At 38.5% G+C, this 23,865-nt stretch overlaps 1 protein-coding gene across 2 annotated transcripts in view; it reads left to right on the top strand.

Annotated features, from left to right (window-relative positions):
- The window catches only part of ano3 (anoctamin 3), a 67,900-nt gene that overhangs the window by 40,051 nt on the left and 3,984 nt on the right, over nt 1–23,865 (top strand). For both annotated transcript variants that reach the window (XM_041796705.1, XM_041796704.1), the window contains exons 9-24: nt 1,353–1,408; nt 3,917–4,038; nt 5,681–5,815; nt 5,935–6,031; nt 8,083–8,143; nt 12,560–12,642; nt 12,806–12,946; nt 13,637–13,801; nt 16,357–16,393; nt 16,509–16,620; nt 16,911–16,968; nt 17,205–17,302; nt 17,606–17,760; nt 17,913–18,065; nt 20,565–20,715; nt 20,802–20,991. In XM_041796705.1, the coding sequence (XP_041652639.1) occupies nt 1,353–1,408; nt 3,917–4,038; nt 5,681–5,815; nt 5,935–6,031; nt 8,083–8,143; nt 12,560–12,642; nt 12,806–12,946; nt 13,637–13,801; nt 16,357–16,393; nt 16,509–16,620; nt 16,911–16,968; nt 17,205–17,302; nt 17,606–17,760; nt 17,913–18,065; nt 20,565–20,715; nt 20,802–20,991 (1,814 nt within the window). The remainder of the gene's footprint in view (nt 1–1,352; nt 1,409–3,916; nt 4,039–5,680; nt 5,816–5,934; nt 6,032–8,082; nt 8,144–12,559; nt 12,643–12,805; nt 12,947–13,636; nt 13,802–16,356; nt 16,394–16,508; nt 16,621–16,910; nt 16,969–17,204; nt 17,303–17,605; nt 17,761–17,912; nt 18,066–20,564; nt 20,716–20,801; nt 20,992–23,865) is intronic.

Genomic DNA, 23,865 nt, shown 5'->3' with positions numbered 1-23,865 from the left:
TCTTTCCATTTATTTTATTTATTAAGTTTATTTTATAGGGACAATGTAAATTACATAGTGCAACTTCAACCTGTTACAAACAAGCTAAAAGTAACTGATGTTTCACATATAGAGATTATAGCTTTTGCTAGTTTCCATCTCCAGTCCCTAGTTAGAAGATGAAAGAAGGTAATGGTAAAGATTTCAAGTTTGCATAGAAATTGCATAAAGACAGTTACACTTGATAAAAAATTAAATTAAAGTAAAAGAAAAAGTAGTAGAATTATACATCATAGTTATATAAAATTACATCAAAACATGGAGTATTTAAAAGTGCTCACATCTCTGATTTTGTTTTAGCCACTCTTTAACATTTTTGTTAAAAGTCTTTGTGTCTTAGTGCATTCCACATTTGAGAGCCTCGCATAGAAAAAGCTGACTGCCCCAGGGAGGTTTTATGGCGGGCAATTTTACAATAACCACTAGCTGTGCCCCTGGTGCTCCTAACATCAGTTTTCCTTTTAAAAAGTTTACATAAAATTTCTGGTGCTAAGTTTTGTAAACAATTAAAAACCAGGATAATTTAATTATCCCCCTGCTAAAATCACATGGAGAACTAGTAAAAGCCAATAGATTTAGCAGTTAATTTGACTTAAGAGAGCAATACTCAGAAAGTGGCAAAGATTACGCCTCTGTTTGTTTCTTCGCCCTGCAGTAATTAATCTGTGGACTCCTGCTGAGTAGAGCATCCAACTTTAGGCTGATCCCTCCTCGCCTTCTGGCTGTTTTAACTGTTTACCTAACTTTCTGTCCAGTCTCACTCCACTATCTTGTCTCACTTCTGGCGGTGACATGCTTTGATGATTAAAGTTTGGCCTTGAAGGCCTGGGATGGATTTCACATTAATATTTTAATACTGCAGACCACTCTACTCTCCAACAAATAAGATCAGCTCCACATCAAGGGTGGAAAATCCTTTACAAATCCACTCCTCCCTGCTCGTGCTCTGACCATCTACTCTTCCAGCACAAGGATGACGATGCAATTGGATGCACTAGAGTCTGACATTGAATTCATTACTGAGTCATCACTATAGTATTGTGATTGAAAATCTGTTTCATACCAAACAGTAATGGTCTGTAAAAAACTAGAAAGGTTATTTTCAACTGCAGGAGTTCAAACCAGAGTGTGTTAATCCTCTAATGGGCTTCTCAAATACCTTTAGTCAAAGACAGCATGTAGTGAATTATCATGAGAGTGGAAGAGTGGGCTTTGATTAATCACTGAATGGATACCATTGTTTTATTATAACTGATACTATCCAGCTGATATATTTAAGCATCATTTCACATGACATGGTTTATTTCCTGCAGGTATCAACAGGCTGTTGGGTAACAACACGTATGAGGCTGCATTTCCTCCTCATGAGGTGAGAAGTTGCATCTATGTATGCGACCCTAAACCCTTCACTTATTCCAGTGAGTTTGTAACAAGTAGAGCCTGACGTCCAGACTAACAAAATACTGTAGAAATGAAAACTAAACTTTACCAATAAGGGAAAAGCATCTTTAGTAAATGCAGAAACTTTTACAGGTCTGCCGCTTGTGCTTGATTATCTAAGAAAGACTTTCCAGGAGTGTTTTGTTGACATAAAACAATTTTTAAATCCCTCTCCTCCTTGACTTATTCTACCTTTTATGATGTTTCACAATTGGTGTGTTTTCATCAAGCTGCCTGGTTTGGTTTAGTAGTTTGGTCAAGGTTTGGTACAGTAAACCCTGATCAGGCTTCCACAGTAGGGATGCAACAATTATTGGTCTTTATGCCAGAATTATAGTCAAAGAAATAATCTTGGTTTAATGATTATCACAATTATTTTGCAGTGGTTTCTTAATTCTACTGTAATGTACAAAGTCACAAGAACATTTAATCAAAATTTAAATGTTCTTTATTGCTGCCATTTTAAAGGGATACTTCAACATTTTGGCAAATACTCTGAACTATTTCTTGAGTGAACCACTGGGCAGAGTGACACAGTGCAGCAACCATGTCTGGAGTGTAGTTCTGGCTTTGCATTTAACTTTAAAACATCTCTGTCTCGTAATGTTCCATGATTATTTTATAGCATGGTGAATGTGCAGGCCACAACTTGTCCACGAGAGTGTTTTGGAGTTGTTGGATTGTGTATTTGATGAGTTTGATGAGGGAAAACAAAAATGCCGTCTGTTTACATAGCGTTAGCTGTGCAGCTGGTATATCGGTCCCCCCAGATCTAGAAACAGCTTGCACCAACAAATAAAGAAAACGAACCTGTAACTAAGACTATAGGAATTATGGCAATAGGTGAATTTGCCAAATGTTGAAGTATCTCTTTAAAGGGGACATATTTCACCCTTTAAGACAAATTTATATTGTTCTCAGAGGTCCCCAAAACATGCCTGCGAAGTTTGTTGCTGAAAAAACACTCTAGTATAGGATTGCTTGTCTCTGTTTCAGCTCTTCTCAGAACGAGCCATTTCTGTGTCTGTGGCTTTAAATGTTAATGAGCTGTCTGACTCCGCCTTTGACCACATCCCCTCTCAGGAAATGGATGCGGAACTCCTGATGTTACAGTATTACAGACAATTTTATCCAAAGTTTATGGACCTGACTAAGATCTGAACCATCAATCTCCCAGACTCAAGTCAACAGGGTAACCCACTGAGCTATATTCAGCATCTCAGCTGGCAGCTGAGAGGAAGATCAGAAAAGGAGGGTGGAACTTTCTACCAAGTGGGGAGGGCCAACCAAACCTGGGGAAGCGGTGCTTACTCCCCACATGAGTCATGAGGGGAAATTCTGAGAACGGCTTGTTCATTCATTTTACGTTAAATATTATCACTAATAGTAATAAGGGCACAGCAAATGCCCCATAGCCAAAAAAGCTATGCTGCTAACAGGCTTCTGGGCTGCTAAAGCACCACAGCTGTTGTCACATTGTTTTAGTTCTATATGGGTTTAGCTGAAAATAGTGTTACGCCTCTTTATTACAGTAAGCCTTTAGGATGAATCAACTGTGACATTTTACACTGCATTTAATTGGCACACTGTACAATTGCCTCATCCCTATATCACAGCAAACCATACCATAACTTGGTAGGCGGGAGCATAAGCCAGCAGTTTGTGTAGTTCAGCCTTTTAGGGTCAGATTAGTAACGCTTGGTACCCGAACAGAAAGGTGCCAAAAAATTACCATACCATACTAATACCATATCAAACCAAACTGAACTGTTCTGTTTGGTAGAAACACACTAGATGAAATTGTATTTTACAGAGAGCTTTACTTTGCTTGATGGGCCACCCACAGAAATGGCTAGGCCCCTGAAAAACAAAGACGAGGCCCTACTTTTGTTGTTTTGCAATCCTAACTTGTATGCAAACCCTGGAATGGCCGTACTCAGGTCAACAGTAAAGTTGAACTGGCATCTGCACAATTTGATTATGTAGAAGAAAAAACCCAACTCAAACCATTCAGGAAAACTGGGTATACATTGTGAAATGAACTACATTTTTAATAAGAAACCAGTAATTAATTGTGTTTTTGTTGTTTTAATAAGTAATGGTGAATATTTGGTTTATAAACAATACTTGTTTCCATTTTTCTTACTATCAGTGGGCCCCATTGAATCTGGGTCCCAAACAGCTCTCCCTTTTACCCCTGGACTAGTTGTAAGATTTAAGCTGTTACATAAATCTACGTTGGATTTGTTTCATCTGGGATCATCCCTAAATATGAATAATGTGCAAACTTTGTCCTAAATTAGAAACTAGGTATAAAATAGGTTTCATTTAAGTTTAGTCACAGAGCAACTCAATGCAGATTTTCATTTGCTGCTGCAGAAAACTATGTATAACTATATATAGCTAACTATAGTTTCTCTTCTCTTTGTCTTGTCAGGGGGGTTACAAGAGCAGACATCCAATTAAAACACATGGTGCCCAGAACCACAGACATCTTTTGTACGAGCGCTGGGCCCGTTGGGGGATCTGGTACAAATACCAGCCTCTGGACCTCATCAGGTAACCAGCTTTGAAGCAGGTAGCACAGCACCGTGGCCTGGTTTTGACACATTTACATGGCGTGCCCTGCTTAGGAGCCTTGTTCTGTTTTGTTTGTTTTTTTCATCCCTTGAGCACAAGACTAGAAACATATCCAGGTTCCTGATCTCAGTTTGCTCTCTCTAAAAGACATTTTTATTACTCCACAGCAGCCAGATAGTAGGTTTGATATCTCTGAACTGATCGAGTCACTCTTGACAGTTGAGGTTATAGGCCCTTGAACTTTTCTGTCCTTTATCACCAGTGAAAGAGTAAACACTGTGTCAAGGAATACTTTTTTATTTATCTATTTAGGGAATACACTGATTCACTTTTTCTAGAAGTTAGATGAGAGAATTGATACTGCTGTCAAGACTTGATCCAGGCAATGATCCTTGCTTGTCGACAGACCTGGGAAAATACACCACCCCTGAAACCACAGGTTCTCATTCATATTTGATCGTGTAGAGGATATATACAACCCTTGTGAATAATAATAGAGTTGGAGGCTTTTCATGGAGCCAGGCTAATAAATCCCAGTTTTATTGTTATTACAATATGAGATTTTGCTGTAAACACGTTGCAAAGTCTGAATTTATCACTGTACATAATGAAATGTAATTTAGGCAAACGAGCACTGCTTTCTCACTCATTTTATTGGCTCTCACACCATTTTAATACCGTCATTGAAATTCAAGCAATCAAGTACCCTCAGAATCATTGGCTATTAAGTAGTAAAAAATGTTTTATTTATTTTAGATTCACAAGAAACATGTTGCAAACAGCTATTGCTAAAGCTACCACAGATTCTTTAATTGAACACCTCATATCATATCGAGATACTGAGAGACATTTTTAGATGGTGGCACAGTCCTTACATAAAAAATGACTTATAGTCCAAAATGACCAAATTATTGGAACAACAACAGAATAAATCTCCAAGCAGGTTACTCAGGTAAAGTCACACCTCTTTAATAAAGTAAAATACACACAAAAAATGACAGTAAATTTAACACTTTGAAACTCTTGCACTTCAGCCCCTCCACAGGTGGAGGTTGGAGCTCATAGAAAGGACCAGTAACATACCAAAGAAGAAACCTGAGCACAAAAATCACTTATTGCAGTTTAATCAGGTGCAGATTAAACCTGCGTCTTCATCAGAGTCAAATGCATCTAACCCTTACTCTGTTAAGAGGTGAGGAGCTCATTTCCTGATTTATGCAAGGTCAAAAACCTCTGGTGCTTGATACATATTCAGTTCTGACCAAAGCATGGCTCAGACTTCTCACTCAAAGAGAAAGTAATAAATAAACATATACAGAGCTGCATATACTCCACATATACAGTCACTGACATACAACCAGTACCGAGCTGCTTTGATGAGTTGTTATGAAAAAAGCATCTTAAACAAAGGCAATCTGATAACTGTGGTTCAGGAGACAGATACAGTTATCGATTATTTCCCACCACACAACATAAAACTGTGTGAATTTCAGTCCTTCAGCCACTCAGATCATTAAACAACCACAGCCACCTCAGTGTGGTCTAATTGCACCAACACTAAAACTGCACTTGAACATGTTTAATTAAACTATGAATCTTGACCTCCCCATTTCTCCCCCAGGCGGTACTTTGGTGAGAAAATCGGCCTTTACTTTGCATGGCTAGGCTGGTACACGGGTATGTTGATCCCTGCTGCTCTGGTTGGCGTTTTTGTCTTCCTCTATGGTCTCTTCACGATGGACTCCAGCCAAGTCAGGTCAGTTCACATAGCCTGTTTATTACTTTGTGCTACATCTTGATTGATATTGGCATCAGTTTATAAAAAATACATTTTTAAACAACTCTTTAGTTCCTGATCTTCTTTTGTCTCATCAGTAAAGAGATTTGTGAAGCCAACACTACCATCATGTGTGCTATGTGTGAGGGCACCTGTGAACCGTGGACACTGAGCGACAGCTGTGTCTATGCAAAGGTCAGTGCAGTTTGAGTGTTCATCAAAACTCTCATGACAACATGAGGAGAATTCAGGTTGTTTTTTAGACTTCATTTGGAGTGCAGATGGAGCTCTCGGTTGTTTTTTTAAACCTGTACCCCTGTAGGCCCTAAGAGGACAATACAACACACTTTATTTTACACTGTTTAAACGCCACACTAACGTGTAAATGACAGTTATCGTCTAGAGACCCCAACTTACTCATCTCATTATTGTGGTATACTGTGACAACACTGGCTTTCAAATGAAAACAAGTAAATTTTGAGACATTTTCTTAAGATCTAGAGCAACCTTTTCAAACAGTCTCATACAACAATAACATAAGGCTCAAAGTATTTTCCTCTATAGTTTAATTTCATAATCAGAGTATTTTTAGTGTAAGGGCTCAGTTTTCAGAGACAGTAACGTCACAGAAAAGGTCACAGGAACAATTAATGAGACACAACCGTTTATATTATAACTTTATGGTATCTACAAAGTCATCTATTTTTTGTTTTAGATTATTTAGCTCTTTAACCCTCCAAGACCAGTGTTTTCATATATGACAAGAAAAGACACTGGTTATTTAAAGTTAAATAACTTGAACCATAAATCGTAGCCACTTGCTTTTTTCTCTCTTGCAGCCTGCCATAAAGCCGTCTAATGTCACTATCCATGCCTTCAAAGCCCTTACGGAAGCTTTTCTAGGGAACCTGGAACTTCAGTAAATCTCAAATTGAACATCTTTTTAATCACTTTTTTTAATCCCTTTTGAATAGTTTCTGCCGCTAACTTAGCATGCTATCCACCGTATTTTTTTTCACACTGTATTGTGAGAGGCAGTAACAACCAATGGCAGGCTGTTCTGTCCTCATGTCATGCTTTCCCAAACTGCCTATGTCATTACACCTAGATCATAGAGGAGACTAACCTTGCAAAGCAGATGGATACACCCGTTTCTGTGTTTCTCACTGGCGAATCAATCTTGCAAAGCTCCCGTCTGAACAGTTTGGGCCCGGTTAGAAAGTGACAGGACTAATCAGCGACAAGGGGCAGTACTTTTTGGCGCAGCGGAGTCGTGATGTAAGCAAGCAGCAACAAGAGGCCGGTGCAATTTTAGCAGAAGAGATTAGGTCGCTGGAGAGTTTGTGTTGTCATCTTTGGACATTTCTTGCAAGAAGCCTGTCAGTAAAATACTTTAAAAAATGGTGCTAAACCTAGCAGCTTGTTTGCTTGATTAGCATAATGCTCTCAACTGAAGAAAGGTAGAACTAGCTTTGCTAAGTCCAAATATAAAACAGTAACTTGTGACTTTGCATGTCACTTTTGACGGATAATATAAAAATAGCATTATGTAGATTAGTTTTCTCTGTAGCGCAGTTTACTAATGTTGTGACTGGTAGGCAGATCTTTTAGCTTGTAATGATATAAGCTAAAATGAGTGGTGATGTTTCTATTTTGACTACAAAAGCAAACAAGACTTTTTTTTATTCTACACATTCATTTCAAATGCCTTTCACCCTAACTGCAGGTATGAACTCAGACAGGAGGATTAGTTGTTAATAGTCTTTTTTTTTTTTTTTTTTTAATTTTCATGCTAAAGATTAAACCTGTTTGCAGGTTAGGCCTATAAAATCAAAGAGGAAAACCAACTTTAAACATGTGCAGAAGGGATAAGCGAGAGAAAGAGTGCACAATTATCCCACAAGGGGGAACTAAAAGCAATATAACCTGAAGTTCCTCTCTGGAGCTTCAACCCAAACGTAGCTACTCCCTGAGTATTTAGCTTAACATTCATTGTAAAGATATTAAAGTGGTATCAATCTTCTCATCTATCTTTTGTCAGTAACTTAAATGTATTTATTTCCTTAAATATCAAGTACTTCTTTAGGAGGATGTAAGGATTTAAACTCAAGGATGAGAAACTCATGATGATAAATATCAGAAAAGTCAAAGGTGAAGCTGTTGAAATTGAAATAAATAAGTCATAATTTGGTTTAATTCTTAAAGCCACTGTTTGAGAGCAGCCTTTCCTCTGCTTATGTTTATAGGTGACCCATCTGTTTGATAACGGCGGCACTGTGTTCTTCGCCATCTTCATGGCTATTTGGGGTAGGTAGAGTCCGTTTTTGTTTGTCCTTGTTCTGGATTTTGTGAACACTTGTTGTTATTACATCAACTATGTCTTTAGCTTTTCAACTGTGTCTTTAGCAAGACACAAACCCTCCTGGAATTCAAATCTATTTATACAAGAGTGTGTCAGTGCTTCTGCTTCTGCTTTCCATTCGACTCCTCCAAACACATTAAGCTTTCCAACCGAGGATTCAATACAGTAAACACGCTGCTGTGCAAACACACCAGCACGTCTCTCTGTGATACACTCATCTGTGAATAAATCATGGTCAGGTTTCTCTGATTGAGCGTCTGTGCTAACACTTCTGCTGCTGTCCTGATGTAATTAGTTGTATTATTAAACATAAATCCAGAGGGAAACCGTATCATTTGGCTGTCAGGCTTGCAGTATTGCACCATGATAGCGGTGTCTTGCAGCCATGGTTCCCACTGCTATAATATGATTGTAATGTAGAGTGTGAGCGTTACTGTGCAGCATCTGGCCCAGGTTCATCTATCTGCCAGCTTGGTAAATAATCACCTGAGCCCAGAGGGAACACTTGGCACATTGTGTTCAGTGTTTGGGCTAAATGAAGGCCAAGGATAGCTTGGGAGCTGAGGGAGGTCCAGCCAGCCTCGCTATCTGAGGTCTGCTGCTCTGAGTCCTGCATGGAGGCTTTAGGCAATGTGGACCGAAGCAGCAGTGCTGCACCACTCAGTGAGTGCACTCTAGGTCTGCTGTGTGTGAGTGAGATAGAGATGAAAAATTGGTTAGCCCAGGGGACTGAATGTAGTCATCAGAAGAGGCTGCTTTTCTCTCTCTCTCTTGAAACAAAAGTGGGTCGCGCTATATTCAACTGAAACATCTCAAACAGCAGTCAAAGTTGTGTCAACTGAGGATTCGTGTTCTTGTGCTTTTTAAGGCCACACGTTCTTTTTGTGTTCCTAATTCATCTTCATCACTGGAGTCATTTTTTCCTACTTTAAGCAGACTTAATAATGAAAAGTAGGGCTTAAAGTAACATTTATCTCATTATCAATTAAAGACCTATGACTTTTTTGATTTCAGTGACAGATTTAAGCCTTCCAAAGGACATGGGCAAAAAAACTAGAAAAGGCACCAGCTGTATGGAGGGGGGCACCAGCATACAGAATTCTCTCTAGCATGGAGGGGAGCTTATATGGCCCTTGTATAGACCCTTCTGTAAAACATATTCTCATGTTTTTCTTCTATATTTAAGGAGATCCACATTAGGGCTGCAGTATTTTTTAAGAAGCACGTCTCTGCCATAAACAACTGTGTATGTGGCCGCAGAATAAATAAGCACCAGGCTGCTAATAGTGGGAGTACACTCACTTAAGATCAGCCTTGCATAATAGGCTATATGCACACGCACTTCCATATTCGGAGTTAACCAGCATGCCATCAGGTAGCATGCTAGTACGCTGATTGTAGTATGGATGCTAACGTGATGAATCTTTCTATCATGTCAAAATGTTCTAAATGTGTTTCTAAATCACTGTCTCTAACAAGGACACCATACTTGCAAAGGGACAGGATGACAACCGGAAGTAGTTAGGCTGGTTAACTCCGAATACAGAAGCGCGTGTGCTGTTGAGCTTCCTCGGACGTGTATCTGTGATGGCAACAGCGTTACCTGCAGCCTGAACATTGCCTCTGCATGCATTGTGGTCACTTCTCTGACTGTTGATATTAGACTGACTTTCATTGTAGATCAGACAGGAAAACATGCACACCTGTACTTTTAGCTTCCATCAAACAACACAGAAGTGACAACATGACGTGTGACTGACATTAGACGTTCACCCATCTGACTATGCAATATTAATTTTAAAAGTAAATTATCATTAAGCTCCAATCCATGTCTGATTTAATTTTTTGCTTGATTGTTGTGCTTGCAAAAATTACACAAAACAGGATTAACTGTAAGATGATGATGCAATACAAACTCATAACTCTGTAAATCATACAAAAACAAGAGACAAGACAAAATGGATGTATTTGCTCACCTCAGTAAGGTCATTACTGTTTACAAAAGCTACCAATGCATAAACTAGCTGTTATTGTATATAAAAAGTCAAGTGTCTTTAGGTTTCTATGATCCCAGTCCTCAATACAGCCATTTCATTTCTGTTCTGTATTTTATTGTGCTACTTATGGGAGTGCTTCCCAACCTTTCTTCCATTTAGCCCCCCTACTCGTATCTAAGAAGAGCTGAGGCCCCCCATGTGCCACACGAAAAAAGACTGATATATTGCAGTAAAAATGCACATCAATGTGACTAGTTTTAACCATTCAAATCCAAACAAAGTATCCCAAAAAACAAGACCTACGGATGAACTACTCATGAGTGTTTTATCATGACTTTAGTTTTGTGACTGAGAAGAAATGTTCTTTTTTAAGATGATTTTTTTTGGGCTTTTTTGCCTTTATTTAAAAAGGATAGCTGAAGAGAGACAGGAAACATGGGGGGAGAGAGAGTGGGAGGAAGACTATGCATATATGAGCCTGCTCTACCCTCTGAACTAACTGACGCCCAACTGAACCTAATTTTAACAACCTTAGAGCACACAGACCCTTGCATCCCCCAAGGGGGTCCCGGAGCCCAGGTTGGGGACCAATGGCTTAGAGCAGAGGTTCTCAAGCTTTCCAGCCTGCAACCCCCAAAATAAAGGTTCCAGAGATCGGGGACCCCCACTTTACCTGAAGGTGGTTGAAATATAGTTGAACACAGCTGAATAGTCATGTTCAGACTTCTCCTTTTAAGGATTTTTTAAAACATTATATTGATTTCAACAAAAATCTCACAAAAGACCATGTTTTGATTTGACATCTAACTAATATATATATATATCTATATATAGATATATATATATATATCTATATATAGATATATATATAATTTTCTTTAATTTATCAATTTTTTTAATTGTTTAATTGCTTATTTAAGAATATTGTTGGGGGCACACATGGCGTAGTCGTTCAAGGCGTGCCCCATGTACACGAGCGGCCCGGGTTCATATCCAGCCTGTGTCCCTTTCCCACATGTCTTTCCCCACTCTCTCGTCCCTGTTTCCAACTCTATCCACTGTCCTCCTCTGTCATATAAAGGCACGAAAAGCCCAAAATAAGTCTTAAAAAAAAAAAAAAAGAAAATTGTTTGGGGGTTTTTTTGGAAGGCATCTGGCGACCCCTCTCAGTGTCTCACAACCCTTTAGGGGGTCCCGACCCCCATGTTTGGAACCAATGACTTTTCCAGTATTTTTCTCCAAAAGGAAATGAGTTTCCAAAGTATGTTTAATGAACAAAATATAGAATTTATTATTTGAGGAAAATTCTCATCCAGAAAACCCAACATAAGTTTTGATTTATGAAATTAGGCAAATGACAAGTAGAAGCAGCCAGTTTGGATTATTAGATTGCAGAACAGGAATAAATGGACAGTCAAGACTCAGATTAATCAGACCCTTCTTTTATACCTAATCTGTAGAATCTACATAAAAGTTATGGTTCAGCTTACTAAAAGATTCAAGAGCAGGAATCAGTTGTTGCCACAAAATGGCCAAGTGTGAAATAATTTAAATGCTGATTGTCAAGCTGGTTATCAAGTTCTGAGCACTTCCAGTAACACTGATGTTTAAAACATTCATCATAGATTAAAGGAGCTGCTTAGCTCTGATCAGTTTTCATTAGACATTCATCCTCCTGCTACAAGAGCACACGTGTGCTCCATGTATGTCTAATGAAAGCTGACAAAAGGGCTGAATCAGGGCTATAGTTTTACAGTGTGCTGCCCATCAAAGATCATACATGAGTGCGCTGCTCTTTTCCACAGATCTATCACTGTCTCCTCACTAATTCTACTTTTCCACACACATTAACCCCATTAGACTCTGAAGTATGAGTCTTTTGCTGCTTTTTTAAAAGCCTTTCTTCTTCATGGTGTCATGTCTCTGCTATAAACCAGAGTACATGAAAAGTTCAGACAGATAAAAGAATTATGAACATCATTCTTGGTGATGTGTGCAGCTGGAGACATACAAAAGCATCAGACACAAAGAAAACAATGCCTGCAGACTGAATCCTGCCCACAGAAAGCTTTACTTTTGAAGCTTTTCAACATAAAATGGATCTCGCCTGAGAAAGACACGATTTGGGGATGAAATATTGTGCGAGTAAAGCCTGTTTGCTGTTGCCACTTCTCTTTAACTTCAGTGCAGAATAGAAAAAGGTGTTTAACCATTGCCTGTAATCACTCCACATAATGGGCCGCGCATGTCAGGATATCTAACGGTGATTGTGGTCTTTGGTTATAAATTGTGTGGTCACCAGTCATTCTGTGTAACAAATCAAAGGTGATCAATAATGTGATTGATACCTTACCTCCTCTACAGCCACAGTATTCCTGGAGTTCTGGAAGAGGAGGAGAGCAGAGCTGACTTATGACTGGGACCTCATTGATTGGGAAGAAGAGGAGGTATGTCAGCACTATTACAAATTAGATCTGATATCATTTAATCAGTACATGCTTCCTCTTCATGCTGCTTTATAGTCACGTTGACACTGCTAACACTGAGTAAAAATGATGAATGAATGCTTTATCAATTCACCATTTAATACTGACGTGTGTTTTTCATTAGGAGGAGCTGAGGCCTCAATTTGAAGCCAAGTACTCGAGGATGGAAAGAGTCAACCCCATCTCTGGCAAACCTGAGCCGTTCCAGCCATTCTCAGACAAACTCAGCCGGCTCATGGTGTCTGTGTCCGGAATATTCTTCATGGTAAGCCCTTTGATCTCGGAATAATCTGCCCCCTTCTGGGATTTAGGCTCAGAGAATGATTACTGTTATTTAGTCTGCCACCTTTGGACTGTTTATGATGCACCAGGAGTGGCATTACACTGCCCCCTGCTGGATGAAAAGTATATGAAGAGAAAACAATGGGTTTGGCCTTTCTGATGTCCTTATTTCTCCTTTTAACTAATTATTTAATAATTAAATATCTTTATTAATCTGAATAATTTCTCAAAGTGTATTTTTTTCTGGATAAGATAAATTAATGACTGTGCTAAATCATGGTATCTGGATTTCTGCTTCTGAAATGGATAGTATTAAAATGAGAATAAGCGGTTATTTGATCACACACACACACACACACACACACATATATATATATATATATATTTTTTTTTTTCAAAATAAATAAAAAAGTACTAAAACACAAAATGAATTTCCTATTCAAAGTAAAACATGTTCAGCCAAAATTATAAACATAGTTTGAATTGCATTTTTATTCTAAAAAAGAAAAAAAAAAAAAAAAAACAGAATTAGAAAAAGTCTTTTTCATAATAGGCCTCGAGTACTTCTGTCTGAGATCCTTTAGAACTATGGGGAAGTGCTCATCTGCTATTTCAGTTTTTGAACATGTAAGCACTCACTCTGTTCTTCCTCCTGTCTGTCGTTTCCATCCAGATTTCCCTCGTCCTGACCGCCGTGTTTGCCGTGGTGGTTTTCCGACTCATCGCCATGGAGAAGTTCGCCTCTTTCAACTGGTATTTTGTAAAGAAAAACTGGCAGTTTGCCACCTCTGGCACTGGCGTCTGCATCAACTTTATGATCATCATGTCTCTCAACGTGGTGGGTGTATGGACAGGCATCATTTGGCATGTTTACATTCTTCGGTCTAACGAATGTGTCATGAAACATTTATTTATAAATGTGCTCCAGAAGAGAAAAAAGATAAATTTCTATTGTTTCTTGCTGTTGAGATTTCTTTTTATTCTGCTCTTTCTCAGCACCTTGGGTTGTCAAGATACCAGAATTTTCATCTCTAATACAGGGATGCATGATATTAGTTGTTTTTTTTCCTTTATTAGATGGACAGCTGAAGAGAGACAGAAAATATGGGAAGAGAGAGGGAGGAAAGAAATGTACCAAATGTGAACCTGTGAACAGTGCATCAAGAATTGCAGCCTGTTAATGGCACATGCTTTACAGACTGAGCTAAAACTGATAAAGATATTGGATTTTCGCTGGTGCCACATATGCTTTTGAAAGTTATTTTAGTGGATAGATATACAGTGCATTCAGAAAGTATTCAGACCCCTTCATTTTTTAAAAATATTTGCTATGTTGCAACCTGATGCTACAATAGAAAAATAAAAGAATATTCTCATTAATCTACTCTTAGTTTCCCATCATGACAAAGTGAAAACAGAATTTTTTTTTGTACATTTATTAAAAACAAAACACTGAAATATCATATTGACGTACATATTCAGACTTTTTCCAGAAACACTCAGGTGCCTCCCATTCCTCTGGATCTTTGCTGAGATGTTTCTACACCTTGATTGAAGTCTACCTGTAGTAAACTAGATGGATTGGGCATGATTTGGGAAAGACTGGGGAAGGCTGCAAAAACATTCTGCTGCACTGAAGGTTCCCAAGAGCACAGAGGCCTCTAGAATCCCAAATTGGAAGAAGTTTGGCACAACCAGGACTTTTCCAAGAACTGGTCGTCCGGCCAAACTGAGCAGAGAAGGCCGTAGAGATAGAGGTGACCAAGAACCTGATGGTCACTTCGGCTGAACTCAGGAGTGGCTTGATGGAAGCCTCTTCTGAGTGCAAAACACATTAAAGCCTACTTGGAGTTTGCAGAAAACTCTATGTGAAAGCCAGGAACATCTCAGCAAAGATCCAGAGATATGGGTTTTTGAAAAGACCTCATGTCTCCAAAGCACCACCTTTCAGGGAATGACAAAAAGAACTCAAATAATTGAACACAGAATGGTCATTGTCAGCATATTTTTGTTACCTTTTTAAAGATATATTTTAGGGCTTTTTATCATTTTATTCAGAGAAGAGGGCAGAGTTGGAAACAGAGATGAGAGAGTGGGGGAGAGACATCAGGGAAAGGAGCCACAGGTCAGACCTGAACCCGGGTTGCCCACTTACATGGGCATGATCTAACTGCTTGGCCATCTGTGCCCCTTTTTGACCCTTTTAATTTGTTTAAATTTGTAACAACCCAGATGTAAAGGGTGACCAATAGCACTGATTTATTAAAAACAAATAAAATAATGAGAAATGGAGATAGAAGGTTTTGGCCCAACAATAGCGATATATGGGCTGTAAATATGGGCACAAATGTAACAATAATCAAATTCTCAGGCTATTATATGCCAGCACCAATGTTATGCTGATAATATCAGGCATCTGTGCATGAATATGATGCTAGTATTAGCCAAATAATTTATCACTGATGGCATAATCTCAGCACAGACACCTGTCTGATATGATGGAAGCAAAAGTAGAAGTCCCAAGCATCCATTGTGAGTAATTTCTTGTTTTCAGTCACAAACATTTCAGGCAAATTCCTCGGTCCATCTTAACTGTACTGATTTTTTTGGGCAAGTTTTGGTAATTTTTGGAACTTAGACAATGTGCAGGATTTTGCTTGCAATTTTTGATGGATTCATCCTATTAATTATTTATTTTTTAATTGTACAAATGAACAAAGAGAAGGAAAAAGGAAAACTTGACAGAATAAAACAAGAAGTACAATACATGCAGAGCATGATCATTTGAAGTCAGATAATAATTAAAGAAATATGAAAGAGAGGACAAAGAAACCCATATGGGCTTGTTGAGCATCCTTCCTGAGTGAGAAATGAAATACTCAACTGGACATCAAAATGGTACAAATTGTTACAGTACAATTAATCAGAAAAAAAGTGTTAAAACAAGATATCATGAACAAAGTGCTGACAAGAGAAACCTCAAAAGCATGAAGTGAAAAAGACAATCGTGTAAGAGAATAATTAAGATGTTGTTATGCTTAACTGGTCCAACAAAAAATGTAGTTTGTTTCATGAATGAGTTTAAGGTGGTGCAGTCTCTAATATGAGCCGGTTAGTTTTTCCAACAGTGACGTCTTTGAAATTGGATGGAAAACGTCTTCAAAAAGGCTGGATATGGATTAATGGCTGACATTGTGTTATAATGCTGGATTAGAGAACTGAACTCATTCCTTCTCCAGGGAATCTTTTATGAAACAGATGTAGTTTTATTGGTTCTTTTAATACTATAAATCATAAAAACCAACAGATTATGTCCATTAAAAACATATGGTATTAAAACATATGATAACCATACACTCTCAAACACATCTTCTGTATATTTTTGTATTTCAGGTGTATGAAAAGGTGGCATATCTGCTGACAAATTTAGGTAAGCATTGTCTTAATGTCTGCCACCATCATTATCTCTTTCTTCTTACATGATTGACAAACATTAAAATTCTCCCTTGTGGACAGATCCAGTAAACCCTTTTTCTCCCCCTCAGAGCACCCACGGACAGAATCTGAGTGGGAGAACAGCTTTGCTCTGAAGATGTTCCTCTTCCAGTTTGTAAATCTGAACAGCTCTACATTCTACATTGCTTTCTTCCTGGGAAGGTAGGCTGACTGCCATGAACTCTACAGTTCCTGTTTACAGTGAGCTTAACGAAAGATTACGCAGACATGTTTGGTTTAAAACTCCGACATCATGGCTGCCAAGAGTCCTTTTCTTTTGTCCCACTCTTCAATCATGTTTGTAGAACAGTGCCATGACTAGAAATGAACCCTCGCTGTGGTTTGTTAGACGTGATTAGCACATTTAAGTGTATTTTTTTGCCCGCTAGGACTTTATTAGTTTTCCTCTGATTGAATTTCACAGCTAATGTTGTCAATCTCAATCTGCTCAGGTTTGCTGGCAGGCCTGGAAAATACAATAAACTCTTTAATCGATGGAGGCTGGAGGAGGTGAGTGCAATCAGCTGGCATCATAAGTGGGGCGATTATTGCCTTTTAGGAAATATGAAGCATTTTCAAGTAATCATCTCTAATGATCCACCTGTAAGGCTATGTGAACCATAAATCTCCCTATAATTAGTCAGATTATACATTTTAATGATGCAAAAAAAGAGTGGGGAAAGTGTTTGCAGGTTTTAATTATTAGGCATGAAATATGTTTTTGAATTATATGTTGTCTCTCACAGTGCCACCCGAGTGGCTGTTTGATTGATCTGTGCCTTCAAATGGGTGTCATCATGTTCTTCAAACAAATCTGGAACAACTTCATGGAGCTCGGTTTTCCGTAAGTAATGTGCAATTATAATCAAGTGTTCCTTTCTTTCCAAGCCATTAGAAATGCCACATTTAATTCCCAGTGTTGTGAATTTAAATGATTGGCATTTTACAAAATGTTACGTAATTTCTGTGATTTCTTTCTCCTTTTTTCTGTCCTCTGGCTCATTAGCATATGAATAGGATTTTCTTCTGCAAATAAACACATCAAATCCTCCTCTGTGGGGCTTAGTAAAAGAGTTCCTGCAGTGCTGAACACATTGTCAGAAATAATTGCTTTGAGATGACAGCTAGCTTCTTGCTATGTTTTCAGTTTGCTGCAGAACTGGTGGTCTCGTAGGAAGATGAAAAAAGGAGGTGGCGGAGGACAGAACGTAGAGAATAAAGCTCAGCTTCCACAGTGGGACAAAGACTGGAATCTGCAGCCGATGAACGCACATGGACTTGTAGATGAATACCTTGAAATGGGTAAAGCACTGTGTTCTTTTTCAGGCTTTTATTAGTCGAAATTGGACGCAGTATTAATAGAATAATGGCTGTAGCCCAGTATATAAAGCTGTTTTGAAGAATTTGAGACAGACATCCTGTGAAGTTCATCCAAACGTTTCTTTCCTCTGCAGTTCTCCAGTTTGGCTTCACTACCATCTTTGTAGCAGCGTTCCCGCTGGCTCCTCTCCTCGCTCTGCTCAACAACATCATTGAGATCCGCCTTGACGCCTACAAGTTCGTCACTCAGTGGAGGAGACCCATGCCGGCCCGAGCCACTGACATAGGTCAGTGTTATCGACACATGTCCTGAATCTGAGCTATTTTTAGATCTGAGCAACATTTTCCTACAAAACTGGCCATTATCTATCCTATGGAGAAAGATATGCTGCCATATCTGTGCTGCCATATGTTGCAACTCCCTCCCACAGAGTCAGGTCCCCATATGACAAAAAACTGCATCCTCTACCAGCTGTATCTCTGGGCATGCTGCCCTATAATTAAAGAAGAATCTGCCCTACAACATTTAATTCTTCTTGCTTGGCTGTTTATGTCTGCCTATGAATAAAATGTCCTGAAATTAACTCTGGAGGTTGTTCAAATTCATCTTGATGGATTAGTAACTAATGACGAGTCAATAAAGCAAAACTAGAAAAGCACTCAGAGAGCGCAGACCTCCACCATTAGGCCTATCTCCCAATAGTGAAGAATCCTTTAAAAACATTCCTGGATCCAGACGGTGATCCAGATCACTCCCAAAATCAAATTCGCTGATTACTCCTTCCCTGGTGGGGTGGAGACACTGTGAGGCAAAGCACTCGCTTCGCTACAGTGAAAGTCATGGCAGACGGTGAATATTCCTCTATTCCTCCCAGCATTGTGAGTATTCTTGCTACAATTGGCTGTCTTTCTCTCTGTTACGCTCCATCTCGTCTCCTTGACCGGGCATGCATCTTTCAAACTCTATAAACTCCAAAACTTTGGATAAGTTACTCATGTCTGCCATCTCCTGGTGTCAAGTGGTAACAGCGCAGCCCTATCTCCCAATAGTATAGAATCCTTTAAAAATTTCCTGGGTCCTGATGGTGATCTGATCAGTCCCAAAATGTAGTCAGTTCTTCCTTATGCCATTTCTGACATTTCCTGAAAATTTCATCAAAATCTGACCATGACTTTTTGAGTTATGTTGCTAACAAACTAACAAATGAACAAACAAACCCACCCGATCACATAACCTCCTTGGCGGAGGTAATAAAGAGACAAGATAAAAAACTGCATCCAAAATTATTGCTGAGCCACTGACATACATGTATAATGTGAAATTATTGTAATACTAGAGATCTGGAAAGCTACTTTTGTCACTCCAGTTTTAAAAGTTTCAGATCAATCTAGTTCAGATTACTACAGACCAATTTCTGAACTCTCAGCTTTGGCTAAAGTGCTGGAAGGGCTGATTATAACCAATAAAGGAATTTTTGTCACAATATGGCATTTGAAATGAGTTGCAGTCTGGCTTCAAAAAAGGAACAGAACAGTCACTGCAGCTAAAAAGGTTGTACACTGTATCATAAATGCCATTGACTCTGAGAAACACTGTTACTCTTTGTCTAGATTTATTGAAGTTGGCTTATTTCTGGTTTTCCCAACAGCATCAAAATGGTTTGAAAATGACTTGTGTGGTAGAAAGCAGAGTGTAAAAGTTGATGGTCTGTTGTCTAGTTTTTTAAATGTTCAAAACTGTCTGGCAAGGATCCATATTGTTTTTACTCCAAAACTGGGGAGCTTCACAAGGAGTGGACTGAGGCTGGAGTCAGTTCATCAAAAGCCAGCATGCACAAGCAACTTCTGAACCAGAGACGTCAGAAGCCCCTTACCTGGGCTAAGGAGGAAAAAGAACTGGACTCTTGCTCAGTGGTCCAAAATTATCTTTTCAGATGAAAGCAAATTTTGAATTTCCTTTGGAAATCAAGGTCCCAGATTCTGGAGGAGGATCAGAGTCATACAGAAAACAAGATGCTTGAAGTCCAGTGTTTTCAGTTTCCACTGTCAGAAGTAGTTTGGGGTGCCATGTCATCTTCTGTTGCTGTTGGTCCACTGCGTTTTCTGAAGTCCAAAGTCAATTCAGCCGTTTACCAGGAAAATTCAGAGAACTGTATGCTTCCTTCAGCTGACAAGCTCTATGGAGATGCTGATTTAATTTTCCAGCAGGACTTGTCAACCATGATGCCAAAAGTACTAAAAGCTGGTTAAACAGCCAAGAGATAGTCCTGTGCTTGATTGGCCAGCAAACACACATGAACTGAACCCCACAGAGAACTGTCAAGAGGAACATGGGAGACACCAGACCCAAAAATAACACAGAAAAGCTGAAAGCTGCTATCAAAGCCTCCATAACACCTCAGCAGTGCCAGAAGAAAGAGTTTGTATGAGAAACACCTGAAGCAACATGTTAAAGCCTCTTAAACAAGCTGAAGCAAGTGCTGTTACACCAGTGTGAACACAGAGCTGAGAACAACAAACTTAAAATGAGTTTGACTTCATTCTGTCTTGGCTAGATTGCATATTTTGTTCATATCTGCAATACTAATATTTAAAATGTGGTGTATCATACCTTTGTAAGTATTGTAGATTAAGGCATCCAAGTGTATAAACCATCAGACTTGATCCCTGTCACTCTCTTTATCTTGAATAGGACTATACTTACTCCACACACCGTTACACGTTTCTTACAAGTTTATTAGAATAATTATTCCTCTGATGTCGTCTCGTATCATCTGGTTTGTCAGGTATCTGGCATGGGATTCTCGAAGGAATTGGCGTGCTTGCAGTCATCACCAACGCCTTCGTTATCGCCATCACCTCAGACTACATCCCCCGATTTGTTTATGCCTTCAAGTATGGCCCGTGTGTAGACAAAGGATATCATCATGAGGATGAGTAAGCATCTAACTTTGATGTGTAAGCTTCATTTATATGTGGCAGATGACTTTTTTAAAGTTTCTATTCTTCTTTTTCAACCTCAGGTGTTTGCGAGGCTACATGAACAGCAGCCTGTCAGTGTTTGACATGAGCAAGCAGAAGAACAGCAGTTATCCTATTTACTGCAGGTACAGAGACTACAGAGCACCGCCCTGGAGCCCAGTGCCATACGAATTCACCCTGCAGTTCTGGCACGTCCTGGCCGCCAGGCTGGCCTTCATAATTGTCTTTGAGGTCTGTCAACAATCCCTCTTTCTCTTTTCTGTTTCTGTGTATTCACCAACAAGTCAGTCTGCTCAAACGTAATCCTCTAATGTCTCCTCAAGCCTGTGAAACTACAGAACTTCTTGTTTATGAATTTATGTGCTGTCTTCGTTAAATGAAAACCTCACAAGCAGAATTTTGAGCGCTTTTCATGCTTTCAGTGACTGCTGCTGCTACAGTAGGCTGAGGAATTTAACTAAATCCACAGAATAAAACCCAAATTCCATGGTGGTCCGACTTAAAAAAGCAACATATTTCTTCTTTCCTTGAAATACTGACAAGATTTTCCCAGTACAATGCTGCCTTGTACATTTCTATTTAATACCTTCATAAAAACTGGCAAAACATGCTACGGCTCTGGAAAAATTAAGACACTGATGTAAAAACATGTTTTTCTTTGGTTCTACGTTTTAGATTTGTGTTTGGATGGAATGAACAGTTTTGATTTATTATAAACAACATTCATCCTAGTCTTCAAATAAAATGCTATTTCTATGTAGGCATTTTATCTTTGGAAAAAGACTACTGGTTAAGATTAATTAGAAAAGTGACAGAGTCAACATTTCCACACAGACTAAGGGACCATGTTAACTAAACTGAAACAGTGTTTGTCTAACAAAACTAATGTGATGTGTAATAGCCTAGTTCTTCAGAAGCAAACTGGTGAGCTATTATCCAAGGAAGAAGAGCAAAGGAGACATTCCATATTAGATTTTTGACTGGGATTATGGCAATATTTGCTTGTAAGTCCTTTAAACCAGTGGTTCTCAGCTGGTGGGTCTTGAAGTGCTTTCCTGTGGGTCATGAGTGTGTCAGGGAAATAAAAATGTGGCTTAAAGTCTGTGTACAGAATCCCTTAGTGGATAAACAGGAAATTCATGCATGTATTTTTCTTATGATTCTTGTAAATTTCAGTATTTTTCTCAAGATTTTTACTTACTTATCTCCTTTCCTTTGGACAACACAACTTGTGTTCCCTACATAACAAGAAACGTCTGTGAGAAATTACTAAATTTCCAGGCTGTCTCTGGAAAAGTGGGGGGAAAAAAACAAGAGAAACACATGCACAACCTCCTGTAATGGAGTGCATTTTAAAGATGTGTTTTGCCCTGTCTCTTTAAGGGCTTTTCCCCATTTAGGGTCAAAAGGAAACTTTTTTAAATTAAATTTATTTGTGTTTGAACATTTTAAAAACTTGGGTCATGATCCTTCTTTGGGAGGTACGTGGCTCTTGATGCTCAACCAGTTGAACCACTGCTTTAAACTGTTTAAACTGACAGATTCTGTTGGTTTCTACAAAAAATATATGAAACCAATAAATCAAGGAAATATATGGAACTTTATAACTCTAAAATAAAACATGCAAGTCCAAAAACTGAAACAATGGCAAAACATTTTGTACTTTATTTCCTTTAGTGCAATGGTTAATTACTAGGGCTGTCAAATGATTGCATTTTTAAAAAAATGTAAATCTCAGGATTTTAAAACCTAATGAGGACTAATACTTTAATTCAGATTTTTTTAAATTTTGCTATTTTGCATTTAAAACTGTTTTTATTCAGTTCTGGAGTTCTGTACTATCTTAACTTAGCATAACTGACTTCCTGTCTGGATGCAGGCATGCTTTTATTTTGAAAGAGATCAAATGTTATGAAATGAACTTAACTACTTAAAAAGGAACTTATGGAATGAAAAAGAAAATAAGGTAACAGTAAAAATGAAATGCCTGATCACTCAAGGTGCAGATTATTTTTTGACTAGTCCACTGAGCTGTCTGTGAGTTTTAGAAACTGAAATCAGACATTAAGACACATGGGTATCCTTATTTTACATCATAGTGGTTGAAAGGGGATGTCGCAATGGCTTAAGCAAAGTGTGAAAGAGACAATAAAGCATGTGATTGAAAAACATAAATGCACTTATTATGGGTTTTAAGTGTATTGTGGTTAATGCATCAATGCTGACAGCCCCATTAATTTGCCTGACATAACTTAGATGTCAAAACTCTCAAGATCACAAGTGGGCATGATGTTTCATTACTCCTGCTGGAGGGTGTGGAATGTGTGGGCTAACTCTGATTTGGGACATCCAATAATAACAGTAATGGGGGAGGGCTCTGATATTCAACCCCTCCTTTTTATTAATCTACCACCCATTTCACAATCTGTGGTGAGGATCCTTCTGAAAAATTCTGTAAATTCTCGGGAGTTTTTGCAACTGTGAAGAGAGCTGTAAAATATCTATGAAACAAGAAAAAATAATTTGGAAGGTGGAATGATTTTTGTGTACAATACAACAAAAAATCTTCTTTTCATTCAAATGCAAAGCTGTAAATAGTAGAAAGAGGTGATACTCATTCCAATAGAGGCCTCTTAATTTTGTTGTGTTTTGAATATTTCTACACATTGAGATGTGCTACCATGGTGCTTTTTGCAGCACAGTTATTAGACAGAAGCTATTCATCTGATAAGAGATGAGATATTTGTCCTCTTAAATTTTAAAATAAATGTTTTATTTGAGGATTTCAAAACTTATGGTCTTCGTGACTATGCAAATGCTGTAAGTGGTGTTGTTTAAGCGATTATTTACCAGAAACATTATTTGATAGGGGAGAATTGTTCATCAACATGTGCTTCCACTGAAATCTATCATTACAAAGTATCAAACTTGCTCCCCATGCTCTTGGAGTGAGTAATGACTTAATAAAGAGGTATTTTGTTCTGGTTACAGTATGTGATAAGGGATGTGAATAGCCTCCATTGTTTCACATTTTCAATGAGGCAACATATCTAAACAGAACATCAGGGCTGTTTACAACATTATAAAGCATCTAAAGCTTTTTAT

This window comes from Cheilinus undulatus, linkage group 9, assembly GCF_018320785.1.
Source record: "Cheilinus undulatus linkage group 9, ASM1832078v1, whole genome shotgun sequence".
Lineage (NCBI taxonomy): Eukaryota > Metazoa > Chordata > Actinopteri > Labriformes > Labridae > Cheilinus > Cheilinus undulatus.
The sequence above is the reverse complement of the archived record's forward strand: the minus strand, read 5'-3'. Positions and strand labels throughout refer to the sequence as shown.